The following is a 21,002-nucleotide window of genomic DNA, read 5'->3' as shown; positions in this document are numbered from 1 at the left end:
TTCCCCTAGTTAGTGCAAATGCCTAAAGCCGCCCTGTGAGCTGCTGGAGAGTGTAAAGTGCTGGGCTTGGCATGGCGGGCTGTTCTGCCTCTTCAGTCCCATCCTCGGCCAGAAAGCTCTGGGTTGGTCTGGGTGACGCTGGCTCATTGGGTGCTAAGTACTGGGAGAGGAGGCCTGTTTTGCTCCAGCGGTCCCCAGCCTGCAGCTTTCTTCCTGTCTCATGCCCCCGTCATCCAGCCGTTTTCATGCCCTTCTCGAAGGAGCCGAGGTGACCTGGGGAAGGAGCTGGCAAGGCAGGAGCAGATTTGCAACGGCACGTGGAGAACGATCTGCAGAGAGATTGCTTGAAGCTATCGTCCTTTCCTCTGCACTAGGGTCCTTCCCAGCAACCTCGGCGGCTTCTGTCACGGCTGCTGCCTGTCAGCTCTGCCCAGAGAAGAGGGGGTCGGTTTCATTCAGCGCCCTCTCTGTAACAAGGCTGGTGACACGGCAAAACATTGCACGAGGTCCCAGCCACCATCTGAAATGACACAGCAGGGCCCCGGGGACTGGGGAGGAGATCAGTTCCAGAAGCTCAGCTTTTGTTGACGCTCCTGGTGCTGCTCTACAGCTGCTCTTCTGCTTTGAATTTTTAAATTTTGGCGGAGTGGAGGCCGAGGTCCCTTCAGAAATTCAATCAAAGACGGTTTCCCCAGGCACCTGGAATTACCCGCTGCCTTTGAAGACTGGCAGGCAATTCCAAGTGGGTTTAACGTTGCACATAAACAAGGCCAGCCCTGTTGGCAGCAGTGGGAAAGAGGACTGGAAACCCATTTGATATTGATGTGCCCTCTCTCCGCTGAAACTTGAGTCAAACGTTTCCCTGTTGAGTTAATCTTAGGAAAGCGAAAACCTGCCTGTCCTGCCAGCAACTCGGGGGAAGGAGTTACAGGACAGATTCCCACACAGCTGTAGCCCTCTTCACCGATCATAAGTGGTTCTCTAAATCAGGCCCTTAAGCCTGACACGGGTCAGGGTCCATTTTAAGTGTGATGCAGCCCTCCTCCCACCATGCATCCTGCTTTTCCCCACCCACCTGACAACCCTTCGCCAAAGACTCAGGCAAGCCGCTATCACGCGACGGGCTTCAATTAAAAATCACAGCTCGCAGGCTATCATCTCAAAGCCACCTACTTCCCCTGCAGAACCCAGGCCTGTGGGCCCTGCAGAACGCCCCTTCACAGTGCAGATGGGCTCATCCCTCGACAACCCAGGGCGTCCTGACTCACTGCTTCCACCACCGCTTCAGAAACCCACCGTGGAGAGACACGGGGGCGGTGTTGATCCAACCCACTAGGATGAGGCTCCTCTATGAGCTGTGTGGTGCGTCTCATGAACCAGATGCATATTTGTCCCCAAGAGATTGTAAGTGCAGGGATCATCTCTTTTTCTGTGTCCGTGCAGCACCTAGCACCACGGGACTCTGGTCCATGAGTTTAGCTCCTTGGGGCTAGTGCAAAATAAGTCAGCTATGCAAGGCTGGGTACTTAATACCCTCCACATCTCCTCCAGAAGTAGCTATCCAGTGCAGCTGTACTAGCAGGGATGTTAAATTTAGATTAATTGGCTAATTGAATAATCAATTAAATTTGTATTGACAATTCAATTAGTCGATAAGGGCACCTCTGCCTTTGAAGTTGCGGGGGAGTCGCCAGCTGCACGTGATGTTTCAAAACGGCAGAGCCACATAGAGCCCAGGGTCTGGCCCTGGGCTCCACATGGAGCTGCCACTTTGAAGCACCCCCTGCCCTCCCTCCCCCTTGCTGTCTCTTTCTGAGAGAGGCAGCACGGGGGGGAGGGACTCTCTGATGAGCATTTGCATATCGGATAGTCGACTGGTCATTCCCGTCCCTGTGTACTAGGCCAGATCCTCAGCTGGGGTGACTGGGTAAAGCGTGGCTGAGTGCCGTGGAAGCACCCTGATTTACAGCAGCCGGGGATCTCAGGCACTCCCTGCTAGAAGGAATTCACGCTGCGGCATAGCTTCCCCCCTCCCTTCCCGCCTGCCAGTACGGCAAAACCAGCTGACTCCCTTTGGCACTTTGATGCAGGGATTGTGGGCAGTGACTACATTAATGCCAACTACATCGATGGCTACCGGAAGCAGAATGCCTACATCGCCACGCAGGGCCCTCTGCCGGAGACCTTCGGAGACTTCTGGCGCATGGTGTGGGAGCAGCGCTCCGCGACGGTCGTGATGATGACTAAGCTTGAGGAGAAATCCCGGGTGAGAGTCGCCTGGTTATTGTGATCCTAGGAGGGGGGAAGGATGGAGACCCCAAAGGAGGGGAGCAGCAATCCCTCTGATCTGCTCCTTGGGGAGATTTCTACCCATGGTGCTGGCCCCTTGATTCCTTGTGAAAATACTGTCCAGCAGGGAACTCTTCACTGCTCTAAGGGAGGAGGGAACATGCTCGGAGCCTGGCTCCGCATTAGATGAAGTGGCAAGGTTAGAATCCTGCTGTTTCTTCAGCGTGTTCTGCCGGGTCCTTCAGAATCAGTCAAATCCGTCGTCCATCAGGCCCCCAATGCGCCTCCACACGCCTGCTCGGTGTGCAGAATCAGCACCTGACGCACGTAGGACGCGGAGCTCAACGTGTGGGGCCTTCCCGTGGGCCAGAGACATCCTGGGTAGCCCTCTGCTGTTTGGCTCTGCCTTGCCGGGTGCCCATCTTTAATGTGCTGTCACAATGGCCGCAGTGAGTGCCCCATGATGCTCTTTGCCCTAGGCGCCAGAGCTCACCTGTGGCGTTTCTTTTCCAGATCAAGTGTGACCAGTACTGGCCAGGCCGGGGCACGGAGACCTATGGGATGATCCAAGTGACTTTACTAGACACCATCGAACTGGCCACGTTCTGCGTGCGGACGTTCTCCCTTCATAAGGTGACGGGTCTCTCTGATGCCACGTCTCTGTTCTCCCATTCCTATGTTCTGTAACCAGCCAGAGGAATGTCATGGCCTCTGCCTGGCTCACGTGACTCTCCATTCCTCTGCCCCCCCTCAGAACGGCTCCAGCGAGAAGAGAGAGGTGCGCCAATTCCAATTCACAGCATGGCCCGACCACGGTGTCCCGGAGTACCCCACCCCGTTCCTGGCTTTCCTGAGAAGAGTCAAAACCTGCAACCCTCCTGACGCTGGCCCCATCGTAGTGCACTGCAGGTACTAACCCGCTTACTACCAGAACCACAGCCTCCTCCTCCATGGGGTCCCTGCTAGAGGTGGGGAATACATTGCCTTTCCAGTGGTGCATGCAACATGTTCCTCGTGTAGCTCTCCGCACGCGGTAGCTGCCTCCTCCCAGGCGCCCGCGCAGCATCTAAGGATGAATGTCCCGTTGGGTTTCTCTTCGGAGCAGCGTTTTCTGAACAGAGCGGGGCAGGCGTTGGAACGGTTCTGTGATAGGGCCTCATTGCCAGAGGGCTACCCGGGAATGTACTGACTTCCAGGAGTGTGCGGTTTCATTTCTGTCGTGGTGGGGAGCAATAGAGCGGCAACGGGGCTTAGGAGGGCGGTGGGCAGAGTGGGCTAAGCTGTCCAAGCAAGAGAGTTTACGGCGGCTTGAAAGAGCTTTGAGAGCCGCAATCATTCTGAAAGCAGAGCAGCAGGGGACAAAGCAAAAGTCCCTCTGGGCAGGGAACAGTCCCTAATTCAATTTACCATCCAAGGAACACTTGCAGGCTCAGCTCAGACAAATCCTCCTCATGCCTAAGGAGAAATCTGGAGGGGCCTGCAGGTCACTTATTGCTGGGGAAAAGAACATCAGAATTTTACAGGCAGTCGGGGACTCTAATCCTGGCTCTCCTAGAGGATGTCGTTTAAACAGTCTTTGTAAGTGTGCAACTTATCACTACCCCTGCAGATGGCCCTTTTTATTCATTTTCCGAGAGGCTCTGGCTAATTGCCATCAGTGGGCAATTTCCTAGGACCAGCTCCCTGATCAGATGCTCAGTTCTTTCCAAAGCTCCAGCATCCTGCTTGGTTCAGGTGCAGTCTGATTAATGGCGATCAAGGGGGGGTGATGAAAAGAGGGTCCCCATTGGAATGGGAAGAAGAATCTCTTTATTACTAGCTGCGAGTGTTTAGACCTGCTGGCTCATAAATGCCTTCACATGCAAGTCTGAAGTTACCCAAATGTGTTTGTGCATTGAGGTAAAAGGGTGACACAGGTTACTCATTACAGCACCAGCAGTTTCCAAGCTGCCCAAAGATCTGAGTGATTACACATACATGCTTTTCCAGCCGCTAGATCATGCCAGCTCTTTGTTCAGGCCTGGAACCCCGTACCTAGAATTACCATAATTGTATCTGACGGGAGATGTCCCATCAGGGTGCTGTTGCAAATGCAGAGGTGTAAGCAGGGGGAGAGCCATATCTAGGAATGACACGTTAGCAGGCATGACTTTTCATCTTGTGCCCTCAAGTGACATAGAATCTAGCTTTCTAAAGTACACTGGGCTCAGTTGGAGCACATTGGAGTGGGGCTCTCTGAGGCAGGCACTGTATTTCCACACTGGATTGCGCTGATGTTGTTCCTGGGGCTAATAAAGAGGTTAAGGGATCTTTTTTGTTTTCTAGTTCATTTGGAGGCCACCTCTTTTTCTTGTAAATTGACAAACTGTTGGCACACAGCTGTAGCTCAAAGCAACACCTTTCTGGGTTCCAAGACTCCCTATTTTAATGGAATTTTCCTGCCTCTTTGAAAGGGTCTTTCTTCCTAACTTTTCTCCTTCATGTTTCAGATCCTGCGCCTACACAAACCAGTGTGTATGTTGCGTCTCTAACGCGTGGACACACTCTGCACTTTTAGAGGGTCTTTCATTGGGGAATCCCAAAGCTCGTTAGAAAAAGATTAAGGGCTGCAGCTTCAGCAGCTGTAACTTGGTGTTGCTTCATTGACTTCAGTGGTGCTACGTCCACGTACAGCAGCTCAGGATCTGGCCCCAAAACACCCTGGTGATGCACAGAGGTGACATTTTCTCTTGTGGGCAAAAAAGAAGGAAAATGCCTGGATCACCTAATGCGTCTCCCCTGTCAGTGCGGGACAATTTTCTAGTGCTTTGTCCTATCTCAGTGTAAGGTACAGAATGGCCTTTCACCACTTCCTGAGGGAGGTCATTTCACTACCTGAGAGACCCTCCATCAGGGAGCTTTTTCTGGGATTTTACCCAGATTTTCTCAATTCATCCTGTTAGTTCTAACTCTGGCTCTTTGCTTACTTCTCCTCTGCATAGTCTCGCCCTCGTGTCCCCTTCACAGCCCACTTGTAAACCTCAATCTTTCCCGCCAGCCCCTTTCTCGTTTTCTTCTGAATTGTTTGCTAGTGTGAGGCCTAGAATTAAGCACGGAGTTTCAGGTGTGTTCTTGCCGGGGTTACTGTACCTCCCCACTCATTGCTATGCACAGACATCCCAGGATTTCACTGGGCTTTCTTACTGCCGCCCCACAACTGGAAACTGGTATGGGGTGTACCATCCACTGTCACTCTTGGCATTACAGCTTTCCAGTGTCTCCCAGTGGGGAAGCTGGGGCTGAGTTGATTTCCCACTAGGTCTGTTCTCTTATGTTTTGCCGAGTTGACGCTCATTTGGTTATTTTTCTGCCCATAGTTCTAACCTGTCCACAGGTAGGTCCATGTGTGTTTCTGTCGTCACCAGTGTTTGTAGTTCCTTCTGAATCAGTCTCATCTGTGAATTTATTTATGATGCTGTTTACTCTGCCACTCTGATCATTAACGAAGATGATGCCAAAGAAGAGCTAACTTCACACCAGTTTCTGGAGCACCCCACTAACCACCTCCCTCCAACACGCTACATTACCATTTACCATTACCCGGTGTCTGTAGTCCTTGCACCCCTGTGAATGTTGCCTCCAACCCAATCTGAATCAATTTGGAGTAAGATTTTGTGAGCCTTTGTCTCAGATGCTTCACTAAAATCAGGATATTACATCTCCAGTGCTGTTTTTCATCCATTAATTTTATAACTGTCAACAAAGCATGCTAGGCAAACTTGATTATTTTTTATTTTTATTCATAAAGCCATACTGCTTATGGCTCAGAATTCCATTATCCTAGATGGCTACAAATCATTTCCTCTCCATACCTGATCAGTTAATGTACCAGACTTGCAAATAAAATTAACAGATAACTGCCAGGATGACTTGTGTCCTTTTTTTGGAGACTAACGGCACCTTTTACTTTTTCCCCCTATCTCCATCGCATCCCCAAATTGGTGGATGCTGCATGCTGAGCTGCTGTGGCAGTGGGACATAAAACAATACCCTGACATTTTAAAAAGCCAAATTCTCCATGGGTGATGTTTTAAAAGCTGGTTAGAGGATTTAGCCTCACAACTTCCATTGACGTGACTGGGAGTTGTGGTTAGAGCCTTGCAAATCCACGGATATCCGCTTTCTATCCACAGATATCCACAGTTTATTTTTGTGGACACAGCTGGAATATAAATTTTGCATCAAGAACCTGCATATTTGCTCCCATCTACTTTATCTTTGTGGGTATCCACATCTGCAGCTATGGATGTGGACATCTATGGATCATTTTTACAGATGTGACTCTGGATACCAATTTTGTATCGTGCCGGGCTCTAGTTGTGGGGGTCAATCATTCAGCAAGTTCCCCTAACACAACCTAGGGTGTGTCTAGACTACAGGGTTTTGTCGACAAAAGTATACCTGCATCTTCACTGCCGCTGAGTTCTGTCGACATAACGTCGACAGAACTCAGCAGTTTTGTCGATGGCTGTAAACCTCATTCTACAAGGAATAACGCCTTTTGTTGACAGAGTTCTGTTGACAGAAGGTGTTATTGCATCTACACTATCCTTTGTATCTACATTGTCATGTTGACAAAGCGGCTTGCTTTGTCGACAGAACTGGATATAGTCTAGATGCTGTTTGTCGACAGAAGCTTTGTCAACAGTATCTGTCGACAAAACTTCTGTCGACAAAAGCCTGTAGTCTAGACGTACCCCTAGTGAACACAGTATCTCTAATCAGAGCTAATCTTTAAGTAATTCATCTCCCTATGTTTTTTTTCTGTAACTATATTCACAAGGTCTCCATTGTTTCTGGCTTCTCTTTCATGTTCTTCACCCATGCACCCATTGTCCGTCAGTGTCTACATCTTTCACACACACACACACGGTAACCCTCCCATGCTCGCGATGGCTCACTCCATGTGGTCAGCCATCAAGGTAAATTGCTCAAGAGAAGGGTGGCACTGGGGCGTGGATTATGTCCCTTACCGTCCAACCTCCCCTTTCAGCGCGGGCGTCGGACGGACGGGCTGTTTCATCGTGATAGACGCCATGCTGGAGAGGATAAAACACGAGAAGACGGTGGACATTTATGGACACGTCACCCTCATGAGGTCACAGCGGAACTACATGGTGCAGACAGAAGACCAGTACAGCTTTATACACGACGCCTTGCTGGAGGCCGTTGCTTGCGGTAACACAGAGGTCCCAGCCAGGAATCTCTACACTTACATCCAGAAACTGGCACAGATCGAGGTGGGAGAGCACGTGACCGGCATGGAGCTGGAGTTCAAGGTAAGGGCAGACTATGGAGCTCTCAGCATGCAGCGGGGGGAGGAAGGAAGAACAGGGACAGAAAATGGGCTCTCTGTGTTTCCGGGATGGGGGGACCTGGGTGGGGTAAGGGGGGAGAGGCTGGGGCCACAGCTAGGGCCGGGGTAGGCAGCCAGCACCGTGGGTGCAGGATAGCAGTGGACTCCCCAGGTCAAATGTGGGAGCACGGCATCCTGCCTGTGCTTTCTCATGGGGTTTCCAGGGTGGCCAGAGCCCAAACAGCGGACCAGAGCCTTCCTGAAGCTGCTCTTTTAAGAGAGAAAATAATACCAGCTCCTAAGGAACGTAATCGTAATTACCTTCTCCCATTGGAGAGTAAAGGCAGGAAGGGGATGGAAGGCCTGTGATTGACAGGAGCGCTCTGCAGCTTAAACTTCCAAGGAATGACTGACGTCTGGCCCTTTGGAGGTGGAGAAGGGTTTTTGTGGTTCTACATTAAAGGAGTAATTACATTTCTGACTCTAGGGCTGCTGCAGTGGCTCCCAGAGGAAAGACCAGCTGCTGCTGCTGCAAGACGTTAGTGGACTTTCTAGCTGATCTAGTTAACGTTGAATTTCTACCTGCCCCCCACCCACCTTAGTTTTAATTCTGTATTTAAAATGTGAAGCGCAATGTCACCAAATCATAACAAGCCAGTGGGACAGGCCCTGGTGTGTCCAGTGCTTTGCTTCTGGAGTTGCCCCTTAGTGTAAAGCTGGAACCACACAAGGGACCTAGGAGGGAGAAGAAATTAATCTGCCTTGGGGCTGCTTCAATGGGTTGGTGTGAAGATGCTGGTTTTGAATCATTAAGAGCAGGCCCAGACCAATGGAATCTTTTGTCCTGCCCACCTATGTAAGCCAGTTTGTCCTGTGCAGCTGAGCAATTCTCACCCTATTCCAGGAACTGAAATAGTACCGATGAGAACAATTGTTTGTGTGTTTTCCTTCAGCGACTCGCCAACTCCAAAGCCCACACCTCCAGGTTCATAAGCGCCAACCTCCCGTGCAACAAATTCAAAAATCGCCTTGTCAACATCATGCCATATGAGACCACCCGGGTCTGTCTTCAGCCCATCCGGGGCGTGGAGGGGTCAGACTACATCAATGCCAGTTTTATCGATGGATACAGGTAAACAGCCCCCCCTTTGCAGCCTGCTGTTGTGACAGGCAGTAATTCAAGCTCATTTCCCTTTTCGCAAGGTGCTCAGATAAGTGCAGTGTACAGAGGTGAGACAAAAAGGGGAGGAAGGCTGAATGGATTGATTTGCCAGCCCGAGTCAGAACATCGATCCGTCATTGGTCTGTTCTAATCCACAGCTGCTGCTTCAAAGGAAATCAAACTCCGCCCCCCACCCACACCCACTCTGCCTCTTGTGCCACCTGATCATTGTACAGATTCCTCCCTCCCGCTAGGTTTATGATCAGTTCACAGCTTGAAATTTGGCATTGGATTACCTTGTCCTCAGAGTATAACCTCAGATGTTAGTGGTCACAACGTTATCGGTCCCTTTAAAAAAAAAAAATCCAGCTGCAGTATGAGACGGAGGATCCTGGATGGATGGACAACACTCGGAGGGGGGAATCTTGGAGGGGGAGCCGTGTTAGTCTGTAACTTTAAAAACAAGTGTCCTGTGGCACTTTAGAGACTCACCAAAATATAGAGAATCGTGCGCGTTCATGGGCAAGGCCCACTTCATCAGATGAACTGGAGTGGAAATAACACAGTGGTTCTCAAAGTGCGGTCATGGACCACTAGTGGTCCACGGCCGCTTCCCATGTGGTCCGTGGCTCGAGCTGAGCCCCCCCCCCCCCCACCACCACCTTCCCTCTCCATGCAGTGGGGAGCCCATGCTGCTGCTTGAGCCTCACTACAACACCAGCTTCCCACTCAGAGGGCGTGGGGGGAGGGGAGATAAAGAAAGCCCCAGGGCCGGATCTGACAGGGAAGGTTGGGGCTTTCTTCACCTCCGCTGCATGGGGGGGGACTGAGCTCCCTCCCCGCCCCACTGGGGGATGGCAGTGCAGTAACATGCCATCCAGAGGCTTTCCCTACTGCAAGGGATGGTACTTGGTCCTGCTGAGAAGGCAGGGGACTGGACTCGACCTTTCAAGGTCCCTTCCAGTTCTAGGAGATAGGCAATCTCCATTATAAGAAGAAAAAGGGAGCGCAAAGCCAGGTAAGCGTTCCCCCTCATGCCCAGAGCCCTGCACCCCAATCCCCCTCACTCACGCCGACCCCACATCCCCAGCTTCCTCCAACACCTCCCTTGCTCCTGCCCTTCCCTCCTGGCCACACACTGCATCTTGCTCCCTTCCCCTGGCCAGACACCTTACCCCCAGCCTGCTTCTGTACCCTACCTCGCATCAAGCCCTCACAAACCTCTCCCCTTTTTGCACCCCACCTCCTGCCCAGATTCTGCACCCCCACTCGTCCTGCACACTGAACCCCTCATTTTTGTCCCCACCCCAGAGCCTAAAGGGGTCCATAAAATCCAACAACTCCAGAATCACAGAAAAGTAAATCTGGCCTATGGGAAGCCCTCCCTGTCCCTTCCCCTCGCTGGAGCACCAGAGGAGCGAGGTGTCTCATCAGTGGGGCTGGGAATATTGGAGGAGTTTTACTTCTCACTTGTGTGGTCCCCGACTGATTTTTCTGTGGGTCAGTGGCCCCAACCCAAAAATGATTCCCCACCCCTGCCATAAAAAAGAAAACATTGAAACCTTTTGGGCTGGACATTAATATTTTACTTTATTTAAAATGAAGTTTGATAAACTAACATGAGAAAGTGAAAACGCTTCATCTGTTTAATCATTTAAATCAAGCCATTCTCCCCAGCTGCCACACTAGCAAAACAGCTCGGGCACAATTATGTAATTAACAGTGAGTTTCTATTAGCAATTGCTGGTCCGCAAAAAGGTTTGCCTTGAACCAAGTGGTCCGCAGGCCAAAAAGTTTGAGAACCACTGAAGAGAAACCAGGATAGATAGATATCTCAGCAGCACTGCCTGTCAATTGTAGAGCCCATGTTAATGAGACTAATTAAGTGGGCTGGATGTGTCCCCAACATCACTTTTGATGTGGAAATGCAGATGTTAATGGCAGGAGAAATTGGCTTTATAATGAGCCAAGCAGTGAATGTCTTTGATTAGGCCCAGGGTAATGGTGTCAAATCTATGGGGAATGTTTAGGGAATGGATCGTTCCTCACTCAGCCTTGCTTTAGGGGTTGCAGTGTAGGGAAACAGTCCCCGTTGCTGGCCGTTCCCGTGCTGGGAGCCCACGAGCAAAGCTGCAGCAGGACCCACACAGTGGTGCTCTAAGACCCTTTGCCTGTGCAAGTCTGCCGGAGGCTGACTGGGCGCCGAGCAGCGCCAGAAGCAGCCTGGGCTCTCTTCTTTGGCCGTGCACAGCCTGCGGGCCCTAGAACATGGAGCTCGTGGCAGCAGGCGGGCACAGGGTCCTACGTGCACAGGAGCGTGGCAAGCGACATGCTGCAAACTCCTGTGTGATGAACCAGGATTTAGCCCGTAGTTGCTGTAATTAGGGAAAGGGAACTAGGAGTAAGCCCTAGCACAAGGCCTTTGAGTCACAGACTCCCCAGCCTGCAGATCTCAAAGGTGCTGGATTCCTAGCTGGTCTGGACCCGTGTCCCCTCTCATGCTCCCCCAGGTTGCTACCCCCATCACCCCAGACCCTGGGCTCATAACTCATCGCCTCATGCTGGGTTGGTGCTTTCTTTCAGACAACAGAGAGCCTACATTGCCACTCAAGGGCCACTGGCAGAGACCACCGAGGATTTCTGGCGGATGCTCTGGGAGAACAACTCCACCATTGTGGTGATGTTGACCAAGCTGCGAGAGATGGGCCGGGTACGCACAGACCCCCGGGGAGGGTCGTTGAGAGGTGGGAGGGCAGCACGGGGAAAAGCCCTAGAGCAGCAGAAGGGGTTAATTGTGTTGCCCTGACCTGGTGTCTCTGCTCCCCTCGGCAGGAAAAGTGCCATCAGTATTGGCCTGCTGAGCGGTCAGCGCGGTACCAGTACTTTGTGGTGGATCCCATGGCTGAATACAACATGCCTCAGTATATCCTGCGAGAATTCAAGGTGACGGATGCCCGGGTGAGTGCTCTGCCTTCCTTCTTTCCTCGGCACGGAAGTGCCAAATCTACGGTCAGGCCTTGACCGTCCACTTCTACTTCTGAGTCTGCCCAGAGAACAGCCCTGCTCCGGACTTCCTATCTGGCAGGAATGCAGACTGGAAACTAGGCCATTGGGCTCCATTCCCCTGCTGTGGGGTGGGGGGCAGAAGAGTTTTCGGAAGCTGATGAAATCTGCTGTACAGTAATTCCTCATTTAACACTATAGCGATGTTTCAGAAAATGATCGTGTTAAGTGAAAACGTGTTATGCGGGGTTAATTTTCCCATTGAAAATAATGGAAAAAGTGGGGGTTGCGTTTCAAGCGGTGGTGTCTGTTGGGACCAGGACATAAGGTTGGGGAAGAAAGGGGACTGGGTTACAGCAGGGAAGGGGATGTGTTTGGCTCTGAGGAAGGGAAGGGGAGGGGGATTGGGTTGGGTGTATGCCCCTGTGATGGGTCTGCTGGGACCCACACTGCGTCCGGCGAGGGGGGGGGCGCTGGGGAACGGCGCGGCGAGCAGCAAACCCTCCACTGCTTTGCAGGGAGGTGGGAGAAGCCCCGTGCAGCTGCCGGCAATGGGCCGGCTGAGGAAATCATGTTATTCTGGGGATGATCATGTAATTCAAAAAAGTTCCCTAAAAAAAAAATCTTGCTATCGTGAAAACGTGTTAAGCGGGCACGTGTTAAATGAGGAATTACTGTATTTCTCCAGCGTCCATCCTCTGGGGCTGAACACTGGTCCTATGACGCTGCTGCTTGCAAAGCTCCGGCTGCCCGCACCATGTTCCAGTGGGTGGGATTCCTTCCAAGTTGTTACTCAGCTCACACAGGGTAGTTTCCTTGAATCCTTCTCCAAAGATGATTAAGTTCTAGGGAAATTCTGGAGCCTGTTTGGATGCTTCAGCAGATGTCTGCATCCATAGCTGTGGCCGGGGAGGTGTTCTGACAAAACACACCCAGTCTGAGTTGCTGTGTTTGGTCTCACGGAAGCACTGGAGGAGACAGCTGGGGAAGGATCACTAGCCAGACTCTCCTGGACAGGCCCTGGCTGGCGCTTCGTCACGCAGCCATTTGTTTTTATTCCTCGCCAGCGAATGAGGCTGTTGGATGGCCGCGACACCTGAGCGGGACGCTCTCTCTGTGTGTCTTTCACCCGCAATCAACGCCAGCCTGCAGTGCCCTGGCACCCACCAGCACAGACCGAGAGATGAGTTGCTTTCGGTTCAGACTGGCCAAGAGATGGGGAGTGGCTGAGGGCGATGCACAAAAGCTCTTGCAGAGAAGAGGGGACAGGGAGGTGGCCTGTACTAAACTAGGGCCAGAAGCGGCAAGCAAGCTCAAGCATGGCGATGGGATTTAAAAAGAAGGGAGGGAAATTTTGAGCCATGTCTTGTAATGAATGTGGGACCCACTGGAAGGGTCCTAGGATAGAACTAAAGTCCTTGTGCTGCTTGGGGAGGTGGAAGGTAGGGCTGGAACTAGCTCTCGATGGCCATTTGGTACCAACATCCCCTTTTGGATCCTGGCACGTACAGGAACTGAGCCTCCATCTCTTCAGTGCAACAGACTCTGCTACAGACTTAAGGCAGCTTCGTTCCTGCTTTGCTTTCTAGGCTGCTCAAAGCTCAGACTTTCTGTCCCATGGAAAATTCCGACAGTCGGAAACTTTCTTTCACTCTGGACTAGTACAGAACCACACATGCTGACATACCCCTGAAACCCAAACAATTTTAAAAAAAAATTGTTTGGTAAGATTGTTATGGGCAGTTTATTAGAGAACATTTGAATATAAAAGTCTAAACAAAATTGGTTGATTTAGTTGGGATTGGTCCTGCCTAGAGCAGGGAGCTGGACTTGATGACCTTCTGAGGTCTCTTCCAGTTCTATGGTTCTATGATTCTGTGATACTTTGTCAAGAACTGACAAAAAGGGATGCATTTCCCTTTCATCAAACCAGCATTTCCTGATGGAGAACTGTTCCCCTGGAAAAATGTTGACCAGTTTTGCCGCCTTCCTTTTAGAATATGATTTTACTTTCCCTGGAATAAGAGAGTGAAACCAGAAATCACCTTCTTCAAAAAACAATCCCGTAATGGATGCCTTCCTAGCCCGGAGCAGTGAGGAAAAGGAGGAATGTTATCATCAGCTTCTTCCTTGATTATCATCAGCATGGGTTCCTGATGGTGAGAGAGGCAGGAGGGGGGAATATGTCTGTAGCCATTTAGGGTTAACAGTAAGGAAGAGGCATTCTTGGTTTCACTGCCAGAAGAGTTCAAAGCCTACCATATTATCTCGGGACTGGGAGGCATGATGGGAGTGCCTCGTTGCTCCCCGGCCATAATAACTTTATTACCCCCACTTCCCAAGGAGCTTGTGACAGCAACAGTCAAAGAGCTTCCTGTCCTGCTTCAGGCGCAAACTCCTGAGTTGTAGCCACAGCTGCTAGCTTGAGACAGCACCCTGTTCTGTCTCCCTGTCTCTGGACCTACAGCCGCACTTCTAGACCTTCCTTTGAGAGATCATGTGTTTCTGGTGACCCCACACAACCTGCTGTCAGGTGGCTGTACAGACTGGGCCTGCATCAGCTCTCTTTGGAAAGGGGCGCACCTTTCAAGTGCCACACGCCAGCTGCTCATGTCAAGGGAAAGAGATCGGTCCAACGTCCTCTGATGTTAGCACCAGGGTTTCTGCGTGCCCGGCTAGTGACTGAAGCATGGCTTTTCCACCACAGCAGCCAGGCAAAATACTCGAAGAAAAGTTCAAGCAGCCAACCAATGGAAGTGGATTTTCCATTATCTTGAGGCCTTCTTCCCCTTTGGCAACAGGATTTTTTTGCTGTGCATCGTGGCACTGAGCCGCCCGTCTCTTTTAAGGGGGTCCCTTGACCGAGAGTGATGGGCGAAATCACTTCCCAGCTACCACTCAGAACAACAGAATTGACCCTCAGCAGTATGGGGGCTCTTTGGGGCATCTTCCCAATCTAACGCCCGACCTCCCATTCTTGGCTTCGAGTTACTCTGGCTGGTCTGTGCTTCCATAGAACCACGCGGGCAGTTCACAAGAAGTATCTTTGTGAGTCAGAGGGACTCCGTAGCTGTACAAAGCTTTCCCACGTGGCCTTTCTGCTGCAATCAGGTGAGTTACTATCGTGCTTTGGTGGCCACTTGTTGGAGACAGTGGGGAATTCACCTCTTCCTGTATCGACCGGCTAGTGCAGGCACAGAAGCCACAACATGTGGGATCGGCCTTGCCACAGCCTAGTGTGCGATCACAGCCTTTTGGTTAAAGGAGAAATGAAAAGGAAACCGCTCACTCAGACGACCTTCCCCCCTGGAATGATTCTAGATGCAGTGAAAGAACGTTTTCAGGGCTTATGAAGAATGGTTCAGCGAATGCAGCCTCTAACTTCAGCCTGGCTTCGTGTGGCCTTTTTGCTCCTCAGCCTGATGTCTCCTCAGCCCTGGTAGAATAAAATGTACTTTCTTCTAGTCTAATTCTGACTCCCATGGCAACTATTTGGCAGAGTCTTCTTTTAAGTGAGGCTGAGTGTGGTCAGCCCTCAAACCAGTTAGTGCACAGGTACACACAAAGGGCTCAGGGGAACACCAACACAACTCCAGGAAGGACCTTCATTCACAACTTGGGAACTTCCCTTGTTCTATTGCTATGGCGATATCTGAGCCCAGAGTAGTGGTGTGTCGGCTTCTGTCTTCTCCTTCGCTAACTGGGCATCGGAGAGATTTGACATTAGTGTTTCTAACGGCAGGAATATACCACACATTTTGAGAGCAGTTTTTATTTTTTGTGCTGCTCTTTTCCAGGATGGTCAGTCCCGAACCGTTCGTCAGTTTCAGTTCACCGACTGGCCTGAACAAGGCGTGCCAAAATCGGGAGAGGGTTTTATCGATTTCATCGGACAGGTGCACAAGACAAAAGAACAGTTCGGTCAGGATGGGCCAATTTCTGTCCATTGCAGGTAGGCAAACGAGCACGTAAAGACGTCCTTCCATGCGGGAAATAGAAAAGAGTTGGCATCTCTGCTTCAATGCAAACTCCTTCACAGAGCATGTGACCTCTAGTATTTTGCTATTTCTGTAAGCAAAGCTCCTTGGACACACCAAGGGCTCCATGCATTCCCCTCTACGAGGTCCATGTGGATCACTGTCTCCTCTGTCTCCCTACCCCCAATACTTATCTCTCCGACGAAGAAGAATTAATGCTACGTGCAAACAGAAATGCCACCAAATTGAGTGGGGGGCCTTGTTTTGCTCACCCACCAAATCTGAATGAAAAAAAAAACCTACCTGGCAATTTGCTAAGCCCGATACTGCACTGGAGCAAGAATTATTCTTGTGTCCTGACTGGCTAAAGCAGACAATAGAAGGCATTACCTCCTCTTCCTCTCCTACTTTCATTAAATCAGAAAATAATTTGAAAAAACACCCTCCCTGATTGAGATGCACAATATCTAACTGCAGTGAAATCATTTTGAAATACTTATCTACTGCTGGAGCTTTTGGCATTTCTGGATCAGTGACTCTGGTGATTTTATTTCTATCGGGTGGGAAATCTGACACCAGCCAAGCAAGGACTGATAGGCGTGGCCACTAATTGTATTATGTTCACTGCACAATGAGGCCCGTTTATTGCTTTAAGAAATATTAGAACATGCGCAAAGCCTTCACAACAGCTACCCTTGCTGCTGCTTCCTTACTAAAATATATGCCGGAGTCTAACCCACTGCTTGTTGGTCTCTCTCTTCCATAGTGCTGGCGTGGGCAGAACTGGAGTGTTTATCACACTGAGTATCGTCCTGGAGAGAATGCGTTATGAGGGTGTTGTAGATATTTTCCAGACAGTTAAGATGCTGCGAACACAACGACCAGCGATGGTGCAGACGGAGGTAAACAATGTTGTAGAGATTCCACAGGCTAACTATCCCACGCAGGTGCTTACAGATGGACTAGAGAGCAGGAAAACGCTAACTTGCCTCTTTAGTCTGTGGCTGTTCACCTCTCTCTCGTAGCGGGAGTAGGAATGAGCTTTTGCCTTTCTAGCCACTATGCTAATTGGAAAGTTTAATTCCTGAAGAACAAGAGGCCGCAATCCTCAAAGCTACTTGGGCTCCTAATGTCCATTGATTTCAATTGAAGTTTGGAGCCTAAATAATTTTGAAGATGTGGGCTAATGTGACTTAGGCTGCATTGCTGAGCAATGCAGAGTAGCACAAGTATAAGGAACGGTGATAAATGCACATTGGTACAGGCGGTCTTCAAGAGCAGCAGTTGTCTTACTCCCATGCTCTGACCACGAGTGGACCCCTTTCCGGAGTCTGATGCGTCTCGCCTACCCCAAGTTTCACCTCACTTAACTTGCTTACAAAATCAGACATCAAAATACAAAGTGTCGTGGCCAGTGTTATGGAAACAATGGAATAGAAGTATTGTGCTTACACTGCAGAGTGTATAGCGCAGCATAATCAAGTCATGACATGAAATTTTAGTGTGTACTGACTTCGCTTCTGTTTACATAGCCTGTTGAAAACCTAGGCAAATATCTAGATGAGTTGATGTGACCCATGGAAAACCTTTGTGTAGTCCTGGCTAAGAACCACTGCACAAGGAGCTTCTGACTGTCCCCTGCCTGTGGGAGCAGGAGCATAGCCTGGCTTTCAGTTTCACCCTGTTGGTAAAACGGGGACAACCCTGCCCATCTCTTCTAAGACACGTATCACCCTGGAGGTCTCCATGATCCATACCAGTGTTTGCTCTGGGGCTTTCTGCGACTGTTCCTTCATTTCCAGTCAACGCAGTAGTCCCCGTATGGTATGGCTGTTCTTGTCCCCCAACAGTGTGAAAGGTGACTCGCAAGCTATGAAGGGGTTGGTTGGAATGTCTGGGTTGGAGGTGCAACAACCATTCCACAACCGCTAACACTTTGATTGTCTCCCTTTACCGTGTTTAGGATGAATATCAGTTCTGTTACCAGGCGGCTCTGGAGTATCTGGGAAGTTTTGATCACTATGCAACATAAAAAGCCATCCGTCTTGCAGACTCTACCAACCACTTAAGTCCTGGAAGGCCTCTTCTGACCCAGGAGGAGTGCTTGAACTTTTAAAACTGACTCAGAAGAAGTACCTTTTCATTTGGACAAAGCAGTGGGGAGCGGGGGAAGGAGTTGAAAGGAACACCCCTTCAGGAACTCCATGTTGTAACCTGGAAGGTGAAGAGGCAGCTCGGGAGGGTGCGGAAGGAAGATTTTAAGTGGTGAACTGCTCTTGTTACCTCAAGTGGTGTTCACTGTGGAGGGCGCATGGAAACGTGGGAACATCTATCGAACGGATCCAAAAGCTAAAAACACCTCTTGTGAACCGTTACCACTGAAGGGCGTGGAGAGAAGAGCTTTGGTTACATCATTAGAGTTCAGTTTATTTACTAATCTAGTTGGCAGTCTTTAAAGAAACTCACTCGCAGAGTTGAAGGTGCTGTGTAAAAAGAAAAAATAAATCTCATGACTAGATAAAATTAAGGTCAGGAATACTTCTAGTTGGAGTCTTAATATCCCTCAGTCTCATCAGTGGGTTGATTCAGGACTCCTGCCAACATCATTCCCTCAAGAGGTTTTACAGCTCATCTTTTGAATACTTGGAACATTCCTCCTAAGTCCAAAATTTATTTTTTTTAGGCTGCATAAAGCAAAAAGACTGTGCTCTAGGGACAGAGCTGAGGTATGCGCAGGTAGAGACAGGTTCTTCCCTGGCCGGGTACAGTGACTGTTGGTTCTCGTCTCCCCTTTTCAGACACGTGTGCTGCTTTGAATGAGATGTGTTAGGACAGTGTTTCTCAACCTTTTTTTTTTTTTTTTTTTATAAAGTACCCCTTTAAAAAAAATTATAAGTACCCTTAGTACCTAGTTTTTAGACACACCATTTTTTTTCCTACCATTGCAACACATTTATTTAAACAACGTAATCGTAACCGGGCGGACGATGACATTTTTGGGTGTAAAAAGTACAAAAATAATAAAACACTGTAAAACTTAAAACAGAAATTCAGTTTTCTCCAAATTTTGCTTGCGTTGACGTACCCCCCAGACTTCTCTCAAGTACCCCTGAGGCTACTCGTATCATTGGTTGAGAAACACCGTGTTAGGAGACAGCTGTACACAAACAGGATTTCTTTTGCCCCTCGCTGATTGTTTTCCCCTGCAAGGGGGGAAAGGGAGCATTCTTGAATGGAGCCCTGACAGGGTTGATTCTAAAAAAGCCTCTGTACGAGATTCATTCCCAATAAGCTATTGCTTCTTGCTGCCAGTACAACCCCTCCACTACAGCAGGTCTCAAAGACATTCTTGTGACGGTCCCGCTACCGTATGTCAGCCCATGTTCAGCGGCACACTACGAACATGCCCTCGCTGTATAATCATTTGGAAAGACTGAGCAAGATGCATCTAGTTGCATACGCTGGGAGTGGCTTTCTTTAAAGTATCGATGTAACTGTAACAAGTGACATTACCTTTTTTTTAAATAGTGTATTTTTTCCTTTTTTAAAAAACAAAGACTATCAGTCAATGAATTTAAAAGAAAAATTTGCTTATTTGTTCATATTATGTTCAAAGACAGTCTATTTTTTCACTGTAGAAATGTTACGTGTAATGGCTGTGATATATATAAAAATGCAGTGCAAATTGCTACTTCTACATATTGCTTTTCTACCATTTAAAAGGTTTAACTTGCTCATGTAAGAACAAAATGTCTCTTTTTTCTTTTCTTTTTTTTTTGAATCTCAGACATATCAAGTGGCTCTGGAAGGGTGTGAAGTTAGCAGGCTGGCTTAGAGGTGGCTGTAGTGCCAACTCACTCCCCCCTCCTCCTACGGCCATGTTGCCTACTCCTCCCAGGGCTAGTGGTGAATTGGGGGGGTGAGACCAGAGGAATGACAGAGAGAGGAATTTCAGAACAATGGTAGGCAGGTGCCCACCAAGGCGCGTGTATAGAGACCAACGTGGGTACATTAGCCTTACAATGGGTACAATCAGAACAGTCCAAGATTGCGCATAGGGCCAGGTGTCCGATACAGCAGTAGTAATACATGAAACGGAATCATGTTGCCAAAGTGCGCTGAGGAGAGCGTGCCATGAAAGAGAGACGCTGCCCCCATAACTGCTCTCCCTTAATTACTGTTTTTTAATTATTTTCTAGCGAGGTAACCGTGGCCACAACCTGGTACTGATGGGATGAACTAAATGCAACCAAACTGCTACCCCCCTCCCAAAATAAATCAACCTATGTCCTGTCTTGAAAGGAAAAAAAATGGCTTCTTTGATATTTTACTTCCTATTTGTGTGAAAGTTTCCCAAATTTCTGAGTATGTTGCAGCAAAATCTTATTGGGAGAGTTGGGGAGGGGGGAATAAGTTTTTTTTGTTTTGTTTTTCTGTTTTGGGGTTTTTTGTTTTGTTTTGTTTTTTGTATGAGGGCAAAGTGCTGTTGCTTTCACACTGTTATTTCAAACTGAATCAGCAAGTGGTTTTCAGACCACTGTGTATGTAGATATATTGACTTTGTATTAAAGGAAGATTGTCTGAAAGGCCTGACTGCCGACCCCTTTGTTGGGAGCATTATGTGACGCGTGCCAAACAAACCAACCAGCTCCGCTACTTTACCTAATCTATTTTGCAGCACTCCAGCTCAGGAGCGTACTGGCAATCAAAATAGGCCCAGGAAATGGGTTGAGAACGGCCCTCCCCATGATGTCACCCCTGTGTGCCCCTCAAGCCCCACCCCCTTTCCCTGCGTCATGTCCAGCAGGCAGCGGGTCAGGCTCTATGTGCCGCATACAGCATGGACACGGAGCCACTCAGAGTGAGGGGCAACGGTGTGCGGACACAACGGCCCACCAGGAAATTCCCAGTATCACACCAGGCCAGTCCGCCCCTGCTCCAGCTGCTAATTGGAGGGCTTTGGGACCCTTGTGCCGGCACGTAAGTGCATTTGTCCTGCTTTGGCCAGGGGCTGGACTTGATTTCCTGAGGTCTCTTCCAGCCCTAGGATTCTATGATCTGCTGTCTAGCCAGCCCCATACGAACAGCAGCCGGCCACAGGTTTGTCTTCAAATGCCCAGGCTAGATCCAGGCATGAGGCTCGGCCCATTACACCAGGAGCCGGTACTTGGTGGGAACTGGAACTGCTCCTCTGTCTGTCCCAAAGCTTTTGCTGGCTTGGAGGCTGAAATCTAAC

General features: G+C 49.6%; 1 protein-coding gene across 17 annotated transcripts in view; it reads left to right on the top strand.

Annotated features, from left to right (window-relative positions):
* Positions 1-20,352, top strand: part of PTPRS (protein tyrosine phosphatase receptor type S) — a 279,600-nt gene extending 259,248 nt beyond the window's left edge. For 12 of the 17 annotated variants that reach the window (XM_075903072.1, XM_075903067.1, XM_075903074.1 and 9 more), the window contains 11 exons: positions 2,091-2,266; positions 2,803-2,922; positions 3,044-3,198; positions 7,322-7,607; positions 8,112-8,162; positions 8,578-8,756; positions 11,370-11,496; positions 11,619-11,744; positions 15,587-15,741; positions 16,533-16,668; positions 17,730-20,352. In XM_075903072.1, coding sequence (XP_075759187.1) covers positions 2,091-2,266; positions 2,803-2,922; positions 3,044-3,198; positions 7,322-7,607; positions 8,112-8,162; positions 8,578-8,756; positions 11,370-11,496; positions 11,619-11,744; positions 15,587-15,741; positions 16,533-16,668; positions 17,730-17,798 — 1,580 coding nt within the window. In that variant the 3' untranslated portion in view covers positions 17,799-20,352. The remainder of the gene's footprint in view (positions 1-2,090; positions 2,267-2,802; positions 2,923-3,043; positions 3,199-7,321; positions 7,608-8,111; positions 8,163-8,577; positions 8,757-11,369; positions 11,497-11,618; positions 11,745-15,586; positions 15,742-16,532; positions 16,669-17,729) is intronic. The other 5 variants (XM_075903078.1, XM_075903082.1, XM_075903079.1 and 2 more) reach the window with 1 other exon arrangement.
* The last annotated feature ends 650 nt before the right edge of the window (positions 20,353-21,002 follow it).

The sequence above is a fragment of the Pelodiscus sinensis genome, chromosome 19, assembly GCF_049634645.1.
Source record: "Pelodiscus sinensis isolate JC-2024 chromosome 19, ASM4963464v1, whole genome shotgun sequence".
NCBI classification, from domain to species: domain Eukaryota; kingdom Metazoa; phylum Chordata; order Testudines; family Trionychidae; genus Pelodiscus; species Pelodiscus sinensis.
The sequence above is the reverse complement of the archived record's forward strand: the minus strand, read 5'-3'. Positions and strand labels throughout refer to the sequence as shown.